A 16,423-nucleotide genomic window follows, 5' to 3' on the forward strand; every position below is an offset into this window, starting at 1 on the left:
CTTTTTGATAACTCAACTTTCCAGTCCTGGAGTGGCATTGGGAGCAGGTACTCTCGTCTCCTTTGGAATGGAGGTTAGAATAAAGATGTAGGAATATATTCAAATCATTAACCTAAAATATTGGGACTTTTTCTATTCTAAATAATAGTTTATGCCTATAAAAATTATGTCTAAATTTTAATGAAGATCTAAGGGGCCTCTAGCCTCCTTAAGCACAAGATATAAATTGTTCCGATTGTTAAGGACATCACACACTATGATCGAGGGCGCGAGTGTCTTTTAAGGGTAGTAAACTACACTTTCTTTTCAATGCAGTAATATTTGCAGATGTCCCGCTGAATAATGACTTAATGAATGAATCAATATAATAAAGAGATAACCATTTGTTGTTTTTAAATGTTTTCTCGTTCTGATACTTGTACGAGGAAGCAGAGTGATAAATATCACATGATTGTTAATGTTTTGGGATCCCATTATGAATTACATGTACATATATATTACAAATAACAAACTGATAAAAAAGGAATTTATTTTTTTTTAGGTCCACTTCATAATTCTCCAATACTTAGATTCGTGGTATGCCTATGCCAGAAATAAGACCTCAGAATGTAAATACTATATATGGTCAATGATAATACCACAATGAAACCAGATATCTGAAAAAAAGGAAGAAATAATGGAGAATAATGCAAACAAATCATGCTACGGAATTTCGAGTACTGTTTATATATATATTAATGAAGAATGAACCTTAATAGAAGATTGATATTTCTGCCAGATGCCCGTCAGTACGACTCGATAGAGGGCCACAGTACAGGGAATGTAAGCCTCCGTGCGCGGGGAATCTCGACATCTAGAATTAAAGTGAAAGTATTTGGAAAAATGAGACATATATGTATAGCTATACATGTAGCTATAAAAGGAAAATGGATTTAATTCATATGTTTTCTTCTCTAGGAAATATATACCTGGTATACAATTCATGAAGAATCTTAGATTTCGATGCTTGGGACTGTCTTGGGATTCCCAATTTTCGCCAGATTTGTGGCGAGATGTCAACACCCTCTTCGAATAAATATGCCAGATTGAATATCCCCTACAACACATAATGAAAACTTGGTCGTACAGATGTATGTAGGAATAATGTTGCGAAACTTCATTACAATCCTTTATTGGAATGCTGGTGAAACAAAAGTGTATACATGTCATTGTATTTCTTTCATACATTTTTGAAAAGCTGTCACCAACAAATTTATTTTGGTCAAATGAATACATAAATAATCTTGGTCGGATGAAAATTAGCTTGCGCTGTGTTGCACTGAAAATTTGTTTAAAATTCACCAATGTATTATTTAATCTGAAGTTATTTCGGATTTTTTTATTCCATTCAAAACCATTTTCCTTACAGGGTTGGATGGTCGTGACTATTTTTAGCTATAGACTAAACTGATCTCCTTACGAAGGGAAGCTCTGTTTAAAGATATAGGAAAATATTCAAAAAAAATTTCTTAATTTAATAATGCCTGAAAATTCATATCTAATAGTTTACGGAAGATCTGTTGGCTGATTCGCTGACCATCCAGCCCCTTTGACTAGGCTTGGTTTTGGTTTTATACCTGTGGATCTCCTTTAGATGCCGCAAGAGCATAAAATTCCGCGGATCGGTACACGTCACGACGACCCTCGCAACCGAACCAATGATAATCCCCCATTTTGATGAATGCTGAATTGGCGTGAAGTGATCAAATCAATTGATGAGCAACGTAAAAATCAAAACATTCTCTTATTCAGAAAACTTCTTCATATGAACCAAAATAACATTACTTCCTCAAAAAGTCTATCTATTTTTAATCAAACCACTTTCACAATGGAAATAGTACATAGAAATCGGTTATTTTGAATTCTTCCGTTTAAGATAAATCACAGCAAACAAAAATAGCACAGGATATTCTGATCTAAATCCTGGTAATATATTTTACCGTAAGAGTCGACGAATTGGGGTTCTCTGTGTGTTGCTAAGTCGTAGTTCCTCCACTGGCAGTCTTTGTTTATGAATGAAGTTGTTCCATCCTGCCAATTAAAAATTTGTGTTTCCTACAACCTGTTTAAACTCTTGCAGTCATGTTGAGTGTCTACATTAATAGGATATACAACTTATAGATTAATATGCCGTCTTCCTCTCGGCATATTGGCGAAATCATACAGATTGGTAATCAAATAATCGAGATCAATTGACACAAAACTTGACGCATCAACCTAATTAGTATCAGCTCCTGTGTCAAGCATGACAAAAAATAAAACACGTGCTAATTTTAATTAGACTACTCAATGAATGATCAATTTCAAATCAGAACCGTTCAAATGTAAGCCAAGATAATGATATAAGCTCAAACTAATACCAAAGGTCAAAGAAAAAAGACAATTAACAAAGTAAGTCTCCCCATAGTTGTTATCCCTGGCGTATAACACAATTTACGTTGTAATGTTTCAGTGGTCATAAATGTAGACAAATATTACGACGAACACATCAAGCAACAAAACGAACATAAAATCAAAGATCAGTGAAAAATTACTTTATTTACCTTGTTTTCCTCACATAACCAGGCCAAGTTAAAGGTTCCTACTTCTATCCCAGCCTCGGCTGCCATCATGTAATACAAAATGGCGAGAAAGCTTGAAAAAAAAACATACGATCATGCCAGTCTTTGTTATTGAGTGAAAGAACATATGCTGCATTTTGTACGGTAAATTTTCACTAAGTTCTTGTAGAAGAGGTGGGATGGAACTCACTTGTCACCGTGTCTGTATGCCTGGAGAGCTGATCGCAGGACTATCCCTAAATGGGGATTCTTTTCTGCAATAAATCTAGCCCATCTGAAAAATATGTTAAGTAAGTTTTAATGACCATCCTTACAGTTTTAATGACTGAAATGATCAGAATAACTTTTCCAAAAGGTTGATAAACATACTCCACTGCCACTTCTATACTCCTGTTGGTCCGAGGAGTACCTTTGTGGTGAAGGTACGCTAAACTTATCCCAGCGTCAAATTGGTTACGTGCGGCAGCGTAACTAAAGTATTGCAACGCTAGATCCTAAAACGTCAAAACAAAAGGTTATGTAGGTGATCTATAAAAAAATTGGTCTGAAAGGAGATAAACGTGTTAAAAAATGTGTTTACCCTTACCGAATCTGCAGATTTATTTGGATAATATCCATGTAAATGAAGAAAGCCAAGATGATTAGCGGCATCCGGATTTCCATAACGGTAGGACTCTTCAAAATATGAAGCTGCCATTGAGTAATTTCGGTCCAAGTTCATGGCGTACCAACCTAATGCGTTAAGTGCTGCTGGATTTTTCTGTAAATCGAAATTTAGGTACTGTAGAAGGGTTGGATCGAGTATTTCAAATATCTTTGTTTCTCTTTTCAGTACTGTTAAAATCAATTGACCTGTTCTGCAGATCTTCGAATGTGAGATAATCCTTCTGATACATTCTTCTTCATTCCCTGTCCCTATGTACAATGGAAAACGGAGAAAGGTGAACTTAATCTATTGTTTGTGCTTCAGACTTTCAAAAACTATGTTGCACTAACATCTTGTTTTATTACTGACCCTCATCATCAGGATTCCATAATCATACATGGCAACAGGGTCTTTTGATTCGATCCCCATTTTGTAATACTCCACGGCGGCTTGTATGTTACGCTTCAAACCTTGTGATCCCCAGAAAAGCATACGGGCAACATGTTGCTGAAAGTTTCAAATACTTGTGATTCAATAGGTTTCATTTATCTACTTTACGATAGGGAGGGCAACAACCACTCGTATGACAATGTATTACCTAACATTTATCAAACCAGTCTGGGTTTTTTGTTGGGTAGGAGTAGGGAATATGATTTAACAAGTTTAAAATATGTTTGCTTAAGAATCTTTACTTGAGCAGCTAGCACGCCTCTTTTTGCCTGGTGCATCCACCAATGGAAAACGTCTCCGTCTTCATCCGTCTGCTCTCTTAGATTTACGTCATCAGTCAAACGAACTGATTCGGTTAGCACCTATCAATATACGAGAAATCTTTCAATCAGACATTCTTGTGTACAACTAATTTGTATTTATACATATTGGAAGGGCTAATCTGTCTTCGGTGAATAACCTTTAGAATTAGATAAAATATACTTGTATATGGTGGAATATCTTACATCAGTTTCTTTATGTTTTTCGAGATCCTCTCTCGTCGTGTCAGCAACATATTTGAAATACACTGCAAAACATATGGAGGGGATATGGTACATGTAAGAATATCACCGAAGTTAAACCACTGGTTCAACTAGTGAGAGTTATAATGAGTATATGGGATACAATTGGCGGTTACAATAGATATAGACACCTACTGTAAGCTTGGTCTAAGTCTTTTGGTACTGTGTCCAGACCATTCTTGTGTTTGTTTCCTATGGCCAGGAACGATAGTCTGTGATTGTCCAAAGCTGCCATCATCAGGTAAGCCAAAGCCTGTGAGAGTATAACCATTATATAAATGCCAATAATGAAGTGTGAAGGAACAAACAACGTGTATGTACATGGTGATAAGAGGGTAGGGACCTGCATCTCGTCAGCTTTGACCAGAAACCCGTTGTTGAGGATCACGGCAACCATATACATGGCGTCATTGTCTCCGAGGCAGGAGCTCTGTTTTAGTGCAGGGAAAATTTTCCTGATTCGAGTGACGTCAGAGTCCTGAACGAGAGAAATAATTTGATTACAGTTTGAGAGAGAGAGAGAGAGAGAGAGAGAGAGAGAGAGATCTTATCAAATTTAGATATACAATTTTTTTAAAAGGCAATTGTTGAACGTTATTTTCATAGTATATGAATGTTTTCAAAACATACTATTTTACTCGTAAGAACCGCAAACAGTTGGGTTCCTATTCGTTTCATGTCGATTTCATCGATATTCTGATTACGACTTAGAATACTGTCCAGTATCCTGTAAGTTTTGGGAACAGGTGTGTCCAGGTAAGTACAGGTTGTGCCTGAGTCTTTCCTTGTTTGTTGATAGATGTTAGCAAAGTAACTGAACGAACTTCCTGTAGTACAAAAAAGTATTAAAACCTTTGATTGCTCTCTTTTTATCATTTTTTTTTCTTCAATTTCTTGCATGAGACATTATAGACGATTTTGAGCACATGTATTCACAAGTTTGAGTTGTATGGTACTGATACAGATTGTCGTATCAATAATTACTGTCAACAATTTTTACAGACGTAAATGTTTTCTATTTTCCTATAACATTGTCCTGTACTTTTAAAAAAAACGCCTCTATAAGTATAGCATACTTTTCAGCGTTTCCTGTTGCCTTATAAGCTTTCTGACTTGGAGTCTCTCTATCGTCCATTGTAGAAAAGCTAGACATTTGTCCTCCCGTCTGGACAACTGAAGCTCGAACATAGGATGTAATGGGTCTGGGAATAAGATCTTAAAAACAATCCCAAATAACACATAAAACGATATAATCGTTACAATTTCACTTGATCAATAAGCTAAACAAAACGTTACCATTTATATATGTTGGTTTATATAATATAATATAAATACATGGATTGGGGTTGTTCAGATGTTTAGAGACATACCTGTGAGGGTGACACGATCTTGTTCCTGAAGTAAGTAGCCTGGCCGACGTACCCCCTGAAGGCCGGTCTGCCTTCCATCCCCCCAACGACTAGAAACCCGACTGTATCGTCCATGTACACCGATCCCGGAATGCTAGGAGAACGTTACGGATGCTTACAATTCAAATGATATGTGTAATGATATCTAAGATGCCCATTTTTAAAAATTATTTTACATCAGAATCACTGAAATGTGTATGCAATTTCTATATCAAGAAAAATTAATGCAGAACTTGAATGTAACACGTCACTTCACTTACCGAAAAGAAGTTTCAAAAGTGGTGTTAAATTTTGGCCCATAATTAAATGTAAACGTCCACTGAAAAAAAAATCAAGAAGAGTTTGATTTGGAATAGTATTGTAGTTATTACAGCATCTCTTGTAAATAGCTAATGAATAAATGTTACCATTTGGTTATCAAGGGTAAAGACAAATCTGAACCACTGGTGTAAAGGCACGTGGAAGTTGGTCAGCGCCGCTAGATCTTGTCCTTGCGATTGGGAGATTTGAACATGGAACCTTCCTGCAATGCACAGCGTTGATTCTTTAGTTTTTGTTATACATGTACTCATAGTGTGATGGAATCGTCGGAAACTATCTGCCTGTCTTATGTATATACATATGCATAAGCATATGCAAGACTGCATGAGGTCTGAGACAAGTGTGCAATGAACGCTCCTAGATATGTATTGGCTTTTTATATTGGTTGCTTACCGTCTTTGGTTAGAAATATCATTGGTGTTAGGTAAGTAGCGGTCCTGTTCATTCGGACGATGATGCTGCAGAGGTCTCTCTGACAATATTCCAACACATACAGCCAAACGGACAAGGTGATTCTTAAATGAAACAACGCACAACAGGTTCTTTAAAATCAATGTGTTCACTTCATTCAAAACCATTTCAATTGAGTCTATGCATGCATTACAAAAACATGTAATTCATATTAGATAACAATATAATGTGGGAACAATTAAGGCAAATGTTGCAGCGCTAAAAATCTTGTAGTCCTTTGTGAAAGATAATTTTGCCAATTTTTTTCAATGATACCTTGGGCGTTGTAGCATTGACAGCCTCTTTGTTTCGAGCCCCGGATCTTTGTAGGACTGGAAGGTTCTCAGTATACCATACGACAAACCAGTCATGACGGCTGGGAATTGGATGATTTCAACGGATTCTGAAAACATAATTTTAATGTACTTTGTACATTTCCTTAGTTGTTTATGGCATTAATTTAGCGTTAGACAATAGATACCCATTGATAAAAAGCGTTCTTCTTTATGTTTTGATTTTTTAGAAATGAATGCATTGTAAAAGAACCTTTTTCATGGGGACATTTAGGAATCATTCGCTGTGAAATGTTGAGAAGTATGAGAGTTCTCCATGAAACACAGGAATCTTCAAAATTCCTTCTCGGTCTGGAAAACGGTGACGGGTATTGGACAACATAGCTGGCTTTCACAAACGCTCTCAGAAATGCGTCATGCTGACGTCGTGCAGTTTCCCACTGCCATTCATCTAGAATCCAAACTCGAATCTTGGTCTCCGACAAAAACTCGCAATTCTTCTGAATAAAATCCGGTTGAAACGCATACTTTCGTGGAAATCTTGTAAACAGAGTCAATTTTTTGTTGGTTTCTTCGGTTTTCGAACATTTCCACGCTTTATGGAAAAGTCGAACTTTTTTCTGTGTCTCTGTATTGGAGATTACCTCTATACCGAATACCTTGTTTTTGCTACAGTGGTACGATATTTGAAGTCTCTGTGAGTTTGTTATCACTTTGGGTGGTTCTAGTATTTGTATAATGTCTGTTTGTCTGTGTGCATTGGAATCCACTACAACAGATAGAGTCTCTGTTTCGCCTTTATCTGTCTACATAAACAGAAAATTATCAATTGTTATTAATAATTTCCTACAAACTTTGAATTTTTACTGGCAACCATATCTATCAAAGATGAGCGTTAATCAATTACTCAGTATTACATGAACTGGTCCCACCGTCACTAACTTTCTCCAAGTCAATACTCAGCCCCAAGTCTGAGTTTTGACCTCAAATTCATGACACTTTTCTTTTAAATGTTTGAGTTGAGGACTAAATCGAGTAATTTAAAAATTTTGGTAACAGCGGGGCCTGAACTTTATTAATTCATTTTTCACAAAATCACGCAGATAGTACGACATCTTCCATATTGTCACAGGGTCGATTTTGTATTGAGCGCTTGCAATATGTGACGAAGACTCTATGCATATAAAACCAAACAAAGAAAAACGTGGCCAAACTCAATCAGATAATGCAGTCTTATAGTTCTGGAAAATATGTGTTTATCATGTCGTAATTGCCTCTTTGATCCTCACTAAAGTTTATTTCTTTTATCGTAATAATCATTCGTCCAATCTTTCCGTTCCAGTTGAATATGAACTTTAGCGCAATGACCAGAGAATGTAGTTGACTTGTGGTATAATTTGTATAATAAAAAGCTTGATAGCTTATTTATCTTCAAAATTCTCAACATTTAGCCATTAAGTCTTAGGTAGGGGTTATTTTTGTTGGGGTATGGTATTATATGTGGATATGTGTCTTCTTGAATTCACGTTAATTTTCAGCGACGCTATATTTGGTTGAATTCGATTATCGCGAATTCACGTCAAAACTTTAAACCCTGTTGAAACTTTTTTAGATCAAGTCACACATATAAATCTTTATTTTTCAAATCTTAAGTTTGGAATGAGATTTCTTACCTGTTGGAGACATTTTCCGTTGGATACAAATATCCCTAGAAGCTGGACAGCTACCACCGTTAGCACAGCCATCTGTGTCGTATCTGTATCGATTGTCAACAAACCGACTTCTGGTCTATGTACTGTCCTCACATTTACTAGGGTCCCAGTTAACGATTTTTTTTTTCATCATCAAAAGCGTTTAAATATTTCTGAATTTCCCCATCAACTTAATGTTTTACCTAAGGATGAAAAAATATTATTTTGGAGTATTATTTGCCTTTCAATGAACATTGTCAATTTAGTTATTAAAAGAATAATTAGTTTGGGGGAAATAAATCTCATTTTGGGGAATCATTTCGTGAAGAAATAAAGATCGATGATAAGCTTTAGATCTGCCCTAATTTTGATATTTTACACAATTTTATACAGAACTTTTCTCTCTATAGAGGTTATATCTAGAATAGCTAAAAAAATACATAATATGATTGTCATTTTGTAAATGAATATATGTCGTCTTTACGAACGCGAGTATGAATGGTGTTAATTCTTAGATAACTTAATTATTGTTTTCTAAAGAAAATGATAATTTCTTTCACTTTCGTTATTTATTTTTTTCTTCACTTTTTAATAAGAAACGTTTCCGAAAGCTTTGTATTTTAAATGCCATAAACACTTTGAGAGTTACCTCCCGTTTGTTGTCAATCAACAAAACAAAATAAATGCACATTTTCATGCCGGTGCTGTCGAATCTTCCACTAAACGCTATGGTAAGAGATGTCCAGAGTCAACATGTCAGACGATGACCCTGTCATCACCCAACAGCCCTCCGCCCAGCCCGTCCCCACAGACAAAGGCGGTACCCCCGGGCCGACGAGGGCCAAGCGAGGCCCTGTGTTAGAGGAACTAGAAAAACTGGATAAAGTCATATTGAGTCAAGAGATTTCTGCTTTAAAACGTGAGTCAAGACGGTACATTTCTATGTAAGCTCTATCTCGGCTGCAATCGAACTTGTTAGATGTTGGTCTCGATATTTTGCAATAATACATGTACGATCGTTCTACTTTTTCAACTTAGTTGTGTGTCCCTGCTGTATTGGTCGCGGCGCTTACACGGTACATGACGAGACTGACTCGCCAGACGATGTCCTGTTGGAGATCCGAGAAGGTACTGCTTGATAATATAGTACTTATGACCGTGTTAAGATGCATGTTTTATTTTACAAAGTTTTATTTTCTGTTCCATCTTTCAATGTCAAAATCCGTCACACAACGGAATCTAAGATATTGTTTCAAAATAATATTGTAGTTTTTATAATGAACCAAAACAGCTGTTTTACTTCTAATATCTCTTTCTAATTAATATACATGTATCTCTCTAATAAAGAAATACCTGTTATTTTTTTTAAATCGTTAAAAATGTCTTGAACTATGTACACTACGTACGTTATTAGATGACAACTAAATTAGTCGATAACCAACATACATTTATGAAATAAGAATTAAGCAACAATAACTAATGTCTATAATTGTTTACATAGGTATATTTTGTATTTTCTCCCAGCTTTCGTCTGTTTATACCGTCCCTGCCTCGGATCTGCTCGGGATTTTACGTCAAGACTGCATGATTTCAGCGACAATGACGTCGTAGGGTCGGTCCGGAGAGAAATCAGTTTCCGGGGCTGCTGTATTACCACGTGTTACCTTCCGGAACTCCACGTCAGTTACCCACTTCCTGCAAAACTTGGCATTATAAGAGAAAGGTGAGTGAGCTGCTGTTATGAGTAAAGATTTATCGATTATTTGACATTTCGAGTCCTCTCGAGAATGTTTCACTTATTTTGAGATGCCTAGAATGGTGAGAGAACACTTGCATGTACCTATGTACATATATTATATGCTTACAATTCTCACGTATATTTATAAAGTAGCTTATACCTTTGAGACTGATTGTGCGTTATTTACATCGGGATCTTCGGAATTTAACTACATAAAGAGTTCGGAATACATGGACAGCAATGACTGACGTCAGACTTCTAAATGGTTGTAGTTAACTTCCAGATATGAAAGAAATGACTTTCACTTCGATTTAAGGAAATGATTGGCAATAAAGATCAAATTATGTACTTCTACTCTTTTATAAGAATATTTTACGATGGTTATGGGGAAATGTGAATAAGGACAGTAACACGCTTTCCTCCATGTTTCATGCGAATATGAGGGTAGCGTTCGTTGCATAAAAAATAAACTTTATTGCATTATTTTATGATCATAATCAGTCGATGTGAAATGAAATCTCTTCAGACGCACGTGCTGCAGACCGAGCTTTGAGATCCTAGATGGCACCGGTGACGTCATATTTACGTTCACAAACGACTGCTGTTACCCCCAGTACTGTGGATTTTTCATGGATTATGCAATTTATGTAAGTTCAAATAATTAAAATGTATTCTTTTTCATCGTATATTTTTTACATGAATATTTTTATAGTATGCGACATATACATTTCGAGAGCTATTCAAATTCAGGTGAAAGATAACGAGGATGAAATTATTGCAAAAATTGTGAAGAAATCCTACCATAATGGAGAGGAACTTATTGGTGTTGAAAACAAACTGCATATTGAATGTGAGTATCAAACGTCCACCGTAAGACATTAGCTGCAATAATGTAGCCCTCTCTCATTTTGTGTGTGTGTGTGTGGGGGGGGGGGGGGCGGAGAGGCGACTTTACTGCAGCTAGTAAGACATACTATTAGAACCATTTTAACAGGAGCTTGGACTTTGGGTAGTTGGTGTCAAACTGCAATGTGACGTATGCCTGTCTATTTCATTGTAGGCCACTCAGCCATTGCTCATTGAAATCAACAAGATTTGTCTGGCTTTTGAGCTAAGACTACTCAATCGGTGTATATTTCACCTGAAGCCAGCGTCATTTTAACTTGTTTTGACGCAAGAAATAGATAGTTACGTCCTACTAAAAGTCCAAGGCCTTGTCAAAATGGTTCTATATAATTATACCAGTCTTAGAATAGTCAATCAGAATTTTGAAGATTTTATTTTTTCATACTTGGTTATTTTGTTATTTTGACATCAAAATACCAATGAACGAAATTCACCTTTTTCTTTTTTCGATGGGAAAAATGTATGCAAATCAAATCGGTGCAGTGTAGAGAGGGTATTGAAAATTTGTTTGTCTTTTTTCAGTTATAAAGAAAATAAAGGCGACGGAAAAGTTGCTTGTAATAAACGCAGCTCTATTAGTGAGTCTCAATAATTTTGAGGACAGTAAACGACTGTGCTGCTGAGTTCAAGAATTTCTTGAGGGCATCGAACACGAGCTGAGCAACGATCGGCAGTATGTGTTGTCGGTTGGAAAAGTTTCAAGCTGGTCAACGTTCTGATTTTATTGAGAGCACCGTGTGACTGTTATAATTTGGACGACAGCTATATGTAGCTGTCTCAAATGATGATAATATAACACAATCAGGGTATTTATTGTGATATTGCAATTACTTGTTTACACAATCTATAAACGTATATATATATAATATATAATTTATATATCAATCTAATGAAAATCGATATATGTAAATTTTATTGGCAAAGTTACGTGTGTTTGAACTTCGCGCGTTCAATCAGAAATGTTCGGTTTATGTACAATTAACGTTGTATACATATCGAAATATATGTGCGCATTACTTATAAAAATGAATTGTTTTTATTTGATACAGCACAAAATACACGTTCAATTGCAACTCATGAACAAATATTTTGTTATTGTCTATATTGTTTAATATATGTTATACATGTATAACGAATATATTCAGACAAAATAATAGTAGATATTATCAAATAAATTAAATTAAACGAAACACAATATGCTGATGTCGTCCCTTTTAGTGTCATATTTACTGGTTGAATGATCGGAATGGTGTCGGTAGTGATATCTTTAAAAAAAAAAAATAAGGCACTCCCACGCCCCATTAAGCAAAGAGACGGGTCTCCCGCGGGATTGAAAGCTTATTAAAGTTTAATATCTAAAGTCAAATACAGAATAACTCCATTGCATTCCTTTATAGTTCTGTGTGTGCATATATACAAAGAGTTTTTCCTGATGGGTTTGTTATTGGTGACTATTTTTTTTAAAGATTCGTTAAGCATTAAATAGACCTTTTAAATGCAACATTATACAATATTATCAGTCATGAGGTGATATCTAGGACTTTTGTGAATATGATACCGCCATTTTGTCTACTTTCTATATCATAGTCAATATCAAATAGCCATCAATGATGCATTGCTTAGGCTTGCGACAAACAAATTAAAGTCCTGAATATTGAAGTGCTAAGTTACTGCCCATAAATAAAATTTCTCCCTGTAAAGGGGGGGGGGGGTGTCCTCGTAAAACTGCATGCAAATGGAAAAGTTCGAACACTGCAAGAACTTGTGTTCCATGAATAGCACTTGAATTTTAAAAGTTGATACCCCCCCCCCCTAAATGATTTTTTTGTTGTTGTCATTTTGAAGTTGATCAAATGCAAGTGCAAGAAATACATATCTTTAAGTAATTTTCTTCATAAGCCTGGGTCCACAAATTTGCAATTTTGTTGAATAGAACATAATTTTGAGAAACATATTATAGTAAAACTAAGACTGTTGAACTTTGGAATTTTTATTCTAATTTGAAGTTGTTACTAGTAAATATTAATATATAATTATCAATTGCATCAAGATTCAACGTACATTATGAAAAGTTCTGTTGTAGATATAATGGCCATCTACATTTTTAATTTACAAATAAACAGAAAAATATAAGACACAGATACATCATACTCTTTACTATCTATTACATGGAATTACTTTCAAGACGTGTGGGGAAGGCGAAATGCTGTATTTTTGATTTTGATTTGATAAACTGACAATTTTGTCACAATACAGGAAAATAAAATTGATCAATTGATCTTCATATTTTTTGTCATTTTATATGTTCTTTTTATAAATTATTAAATGGTCATTCTGTCTATGTGTTAAAATTGTTGTTGTGCATTTTTTGTTTGTATATACTCAAGCAACCTTGAAAATACCATGGACACCTTTTTTTTTAAATAATTGTTATGTAAGCTTCATTTTCTCTGATGCCATATGTGGTGGAATAATTATTTTATATTTTACGTCCTTTGTTATTGTGTTTTGTGCCTTTATTATGAGGGAAATATGATTTAATGGTCCAGTTCTTCACTTTGATACCCCCCGCTTTTAAATTATACATAAGTTTGTTCCTTTCTTCTCTTCTCATTATTACTAGGCTTATACACCTCAAACTCTTTTCATTAGGCGAATCAATATGTTTCCAAACTCATTATAGCGGTGTCTTTTTATTGTGTCTATAGTAATCAATCCTTAATGAGTTTTCCAAAGACGACTGATACATACCAAATGGATACTTAAACAGTGCCCAAAATTCCCAACCCAGCGCAAAGTAATGTCGTATATCAATATTATGAAATTAGTTACACAAGAAACGTACGCGTGCAGTATAAGAATGACGCAGTATCCCGGTTTTTGGGGATGCAAGTCTATCAAAGCAGATACTAACTCTTTTTAACGAGATTTATGGCAAAATACATTATTAATTTTAGAACTTTTTAATATTACACAGGTTACTTGTGGGGGCGCGCCTTGTAACGTGATGGGTCCTTCTCATGCTTCCTCGGGGAGGTACGTTAGATTGCCTGTTCGTTTTAATTTTCTTAATTGTTGCATTGCTCTATCCTAAACGTGCACAGAATTGATCCATCGGTAGTTGAATAGTCCCGGTATTTCCTCTTCTCTGAATGGTGGCTCCATATCGATATTGAAATTACAGCTTTTCATAAATAATCAATCGCGTCATTTCATCTACATTTGGTATATATCGTGAATTCGCGTTTATTGAAATGACGTTAATTGCGCATTGTCAGATACTGGTGCTTGCCGCTGCCTAGAAATAAGGACCATTCAAAATTTAAAAGTTGTTTTTATTCCTCTTACATTGGACTAACATTTCCTCCTTCGTGTCTTCAACGAGATGGATACATCTTGCTTTTTCGTAATTTTTGGATCTATATTGTCCATATGCTCAGTTCGAGTTTTGGGCGCCCCTACAGTTGCGCCAAACTTGGCGGAAGACATTGCCATCTTGAAGAACAAGGTTTCGGATACAGGTTCTAACGTAGCGGAACAATTAGTAAAGAGTCCTAAGAAAACTAAGACAAAAACGGTAAGAGGTGCTAATTGTATAGAATGACAACTATCTTTTTTAATGAATACAAATTACTAATAAATGAAGTGTAGCGATTAAATTTTATATTTCTTAAAAGTGATCGACAAGTTGACCTTATATCAATGTGCCGAACAATGACGATTTCCGTGAATTTGTAAGAGGGCAAACATATTTGCTTTAAGCATATTAACATATATACAGTCAGATTTAGTTATGTAAGTACCTGAAATATGGATGAAAGTGTGAAAATATGGCTTTTACATTGCTAACGGATAAGAATATCGCTGTTGTACATACGTACGTCTACATCAGGCGATGAACAAATATCATTTGATAAATTTATTTCATAACTTTAGTGAAGTTCTATTTAACTTTATTATATCACAATTCTACTGGAAAGATGGCTCGGTCACGCATAATACACTATCAGTTTTATAGGCTCGCCGGTACAGAGCGCCTAGCAAAATCTCTTCCCGGATAATACGTTGTCCTAATCCGTAGTCGTAGTAAACCTTACGCAATTTCCCAAAATCCCTTGGGTATTGGTTTCAAATGAATTTTTAAACAACCCTCTGTTCAAGGTGGGAAAAAGTAAATGATAAACGTATCCGTAAAAATGGACAGGGGGTGCAAACCAATCGATAAATTGACCCGAATGCTTTTTAAATTCTTTTAACGACGGACTTAAGATTTTTAGTCTTTAATGTCAGATAGCAGACGACTTCGATGACGAGTACTTGACGTCAGCGATGCTGGAGTTCGGCGATATGAACAGGGACGGCCTGCTTAACTTTGACGAAATCTTCCGCTTCTACCTGGCTGTGGTCAGGTTCCCGCTGAAGAAGGCCTCTGACACAGCGCAGAGCTTCATTGACCTTGGGGACAGTAACAAAGACGGAAAGCTGTCGATAAAAGGTACGAACTACTGTCATAAACTACTGTCGTGTGAGAGGATTTCGTAATACTGATGTCATTCGAACATTGAACTTTTTTTCTGCCAGTTCATATGGGTATGACTGTAGGTGATACTGAGAATAGAAGAAACATAGACTATTATGAGAGCTAAAAAAGAAAAATAGTTATTTCATAGTTTGTTAAATCTTTTGTAAAATTATTCAAATCAAATGAGTGATAGCACTGTAAAATATTTTAAAACGATCTGAAAGGAACGACATGGATGGAACGCATAATATTCTGACTTATTTTTTTCAGAATTGTTGAAAATCATGGACGAGGCCGAGCACCTGGCAGAGGCCAAAGCATTGATGAAACCTGGTGCATCAAAGGAGGCTAAGGGTGATGGTAACGGCGGGGGAAAAGAGGGCAACAAAGCCAAGAATCAGAAACCATCGCCAGCGGAGGGCCTAGGTCCTCAAGAGGGCAGCGTGTCTCAGCATGAGGGTGATAGAGAGGACCACAAACCTAGCCCCTCTGAGGAAGGAAACGTTGAGGAGCTACACAACTTGCAGATGGCCATGAAATAAATTGGTGACCGATTCTAATAAATGCGATATGTCTAGATCATTCTCGGACATTTTGGGACACCATGAATTTGTTGGAAATTTTCCTATTGAGGCAGTTATCAAGTCACACAGGATGTGGTTTAAGATGTTTGTGAAGTTTAAAAATAATTTATTTTGTTTCATACATCAATATCTAGAGACATATCATGTTTGTTATAAATTGTTTTGAAATAAATTTCAGATTGCAAAATATTTCTCCTAGTGTAAATTTTAAAGGGGCTTTACAAAAAGGGATGAATAAAAATGTTCAACA

The 16,423-nt window shown here is 35.7% G+C and overlaps 3 protein-coding genes across 3 annotated transcripts; 2 read left to right on the forward strand and 1 right to left on the reverse strand.

The window, feature by feature from the left end:
• Positions 1-509: 509 nt before the first annotated feature.
• LOC105325535 (protein sel-1 homolog 3) lies at positions 510-8,567 on the reverse strand. Its single transcript, XM_011425154.4, has 24 exons — positions 8,406-8,567; positions 6,986-7,538; positions 6,716-6,842; positions 6,383-6,504; positions 6,076-6,191; positions 5,929-5,987; positions 5,630-5,762; positions 5,336-5,474; positions 4,890-5,086; positions 4,603-4,737; positions 4,395-4,512; positions 4,203-4,264; positions 3,939-4,058; positions 3,616-3,753; positions 3,453-3,515; positions 3,187-3,360; positions 2,970-3,094; positions 2,791-2,874; positions 2,583-2,673; positions 1,980-2,070; positions 1,617-1,723; positions 969-1,096; positions 751-853; positions 510-656 (listed from the first exon to the last, which is right to left on the reverse strand). Exons 1-24 carry the CDS (start codon positions 8,475-8,477, stop codon positions 549-551), a joined length of 3,165 nt encoding a protein of 1,054 aa, XP_011423456.3. The 5' UTR covers positions 8,478-8,567; the 3' UTR covers positions 510-548.
• A 499-nt stretch (positions 8,568-9,066) lies between these two features.
• Positions 9,067-13,406, forward strand: LOC105325545 (uncharacterized). Its single transcript, XM_020065895.3, has 6 exons — positions 9,067-9,342; positions 9,462-9,551; positions 9,948-10,146; positions 10,688-10,808; positions 10,912-11,011; positions 11,590-13,406. The coding sequence occupies exons 1-6, from the start codon at positions 9,162-9,164 to the stop codon at positions 11,688-11,690; spliced, it is 792 nt and encodes a 263-aa protein (XP_019921454.3). The 5' UTR covers positions 9,067-9,161; the 3' UTR covers positions 11,691-13,406.
• A 671-nt stretch (positions 13,407-14,077) lies between these two features.
• LOC105325555 (uncharacterized) lies at positions 14,078-16,362 on the forward strand. Its single transcript, XM_011425175.4, has 3 exons — positions 14,078-14,644; positions 15,358-15,562; positions 15,860-16,362. The coding sequence occupies exons 1-3, from the start codon at positions 14,453-14,455 to the stop codon at positions 16,129-16,131; spliced, it is 669 nt and encodes a 222-aa protein (XP_011423477.3). The 5' UTR covers positions 14,078-14,452; the 3' UTR covers positions 16,132-16,362.
• The last annotated feature ends 61 nt before the right edge of the window (positions 16,363-16,423 follow it).

Source organism: Magallana gigas, chromosome 2 (genome assembly GCF_963853765.1).
Source record: "Magallana gigas chromosome 2, xbMagGiga1.1, whole genome shotgun sequence".
Taxonomy (NCBI): domain Eukaryota; kingdom Metazoa; phylum Mollusca; class Bivalvia; order Ostreida; family Ostreidae; genus Magallana; species Magallana gigas.

What these genes read in the sequence shown, in the direction of transcription:
- LOC105325535 (XM_011425154.4), bottom strand. Translation starts at nt 8,477, where the DNA reads ATGGCTGTGCTAACGGTGGTAGCTGTCCAGCTTCTAGGGATATTTGTA. An exon ending in TCAATGCTACAACGCCCAAG is followed by an intron (nt 6,505 to 6,715) that starts GTATCATTGAAA and finishes GTTTCATTTAAG; the next exon opens with AATCACCTTGTCCGTTTGGC. An exon ending in GCATACAGACACGGTGACAA is followed by an intron (nt 2,674 to 2,790) that starts GTGAGTTCCATC and finishes TTTTTTTTCAAG; the next exon opens with CTTTCTCGCCATTTTGTATT.
- LOC105325545 (XM_020065895.3), top strand. Translation starts at nt 9,162, where the DNA reads ATGTCCAGAGTCAACATGTCAGACGATGACCCTGTCATCACCCAACAG. An exon ending in AGAGATTTCTGCTTTAAAAC is followed by an intron (nt 9,343 to 9,461) that starts GTGAGTCAAGAC and finishes TTTTCAACTTAG; the next exon opens with TTGTGTGTCCCTGCTGTATT. An exon ending in TCATGGATTATGCAATTTAT is followed by an intron (nt 10,809 to 10,911) that starts GTAAGTTCAAAT and finishes ATTCAAATTCAG; the next exon opens with GTGAAAGATAACGAGGATGA.
- LOC105325555 (XM_011425175.4), top strand. Translation starts at nt 14,453, where the DNA reads ATGGATACATCTTGCTTTTTCGTAATTTTTGGATCTATATTGTCCATA. An exon ending in AGAAAACTAAGACAAAAACG is followed by an intron (nt 14,645 to 15,357) that starts GTAAGAGGTGCT and finishes CTTTAATGTCAG; the next exon opens with ATAGCAGACGACTTCGATGA. An exon ending in CGGAAAGCTGTCGATAAAAG is followed by an intron (nt 15,563 to 15,859) that starts GTACGAACTACT and finishes TATTTTTTTCAG; the next exon opens with AATTGTTGAAAATCATGGAC.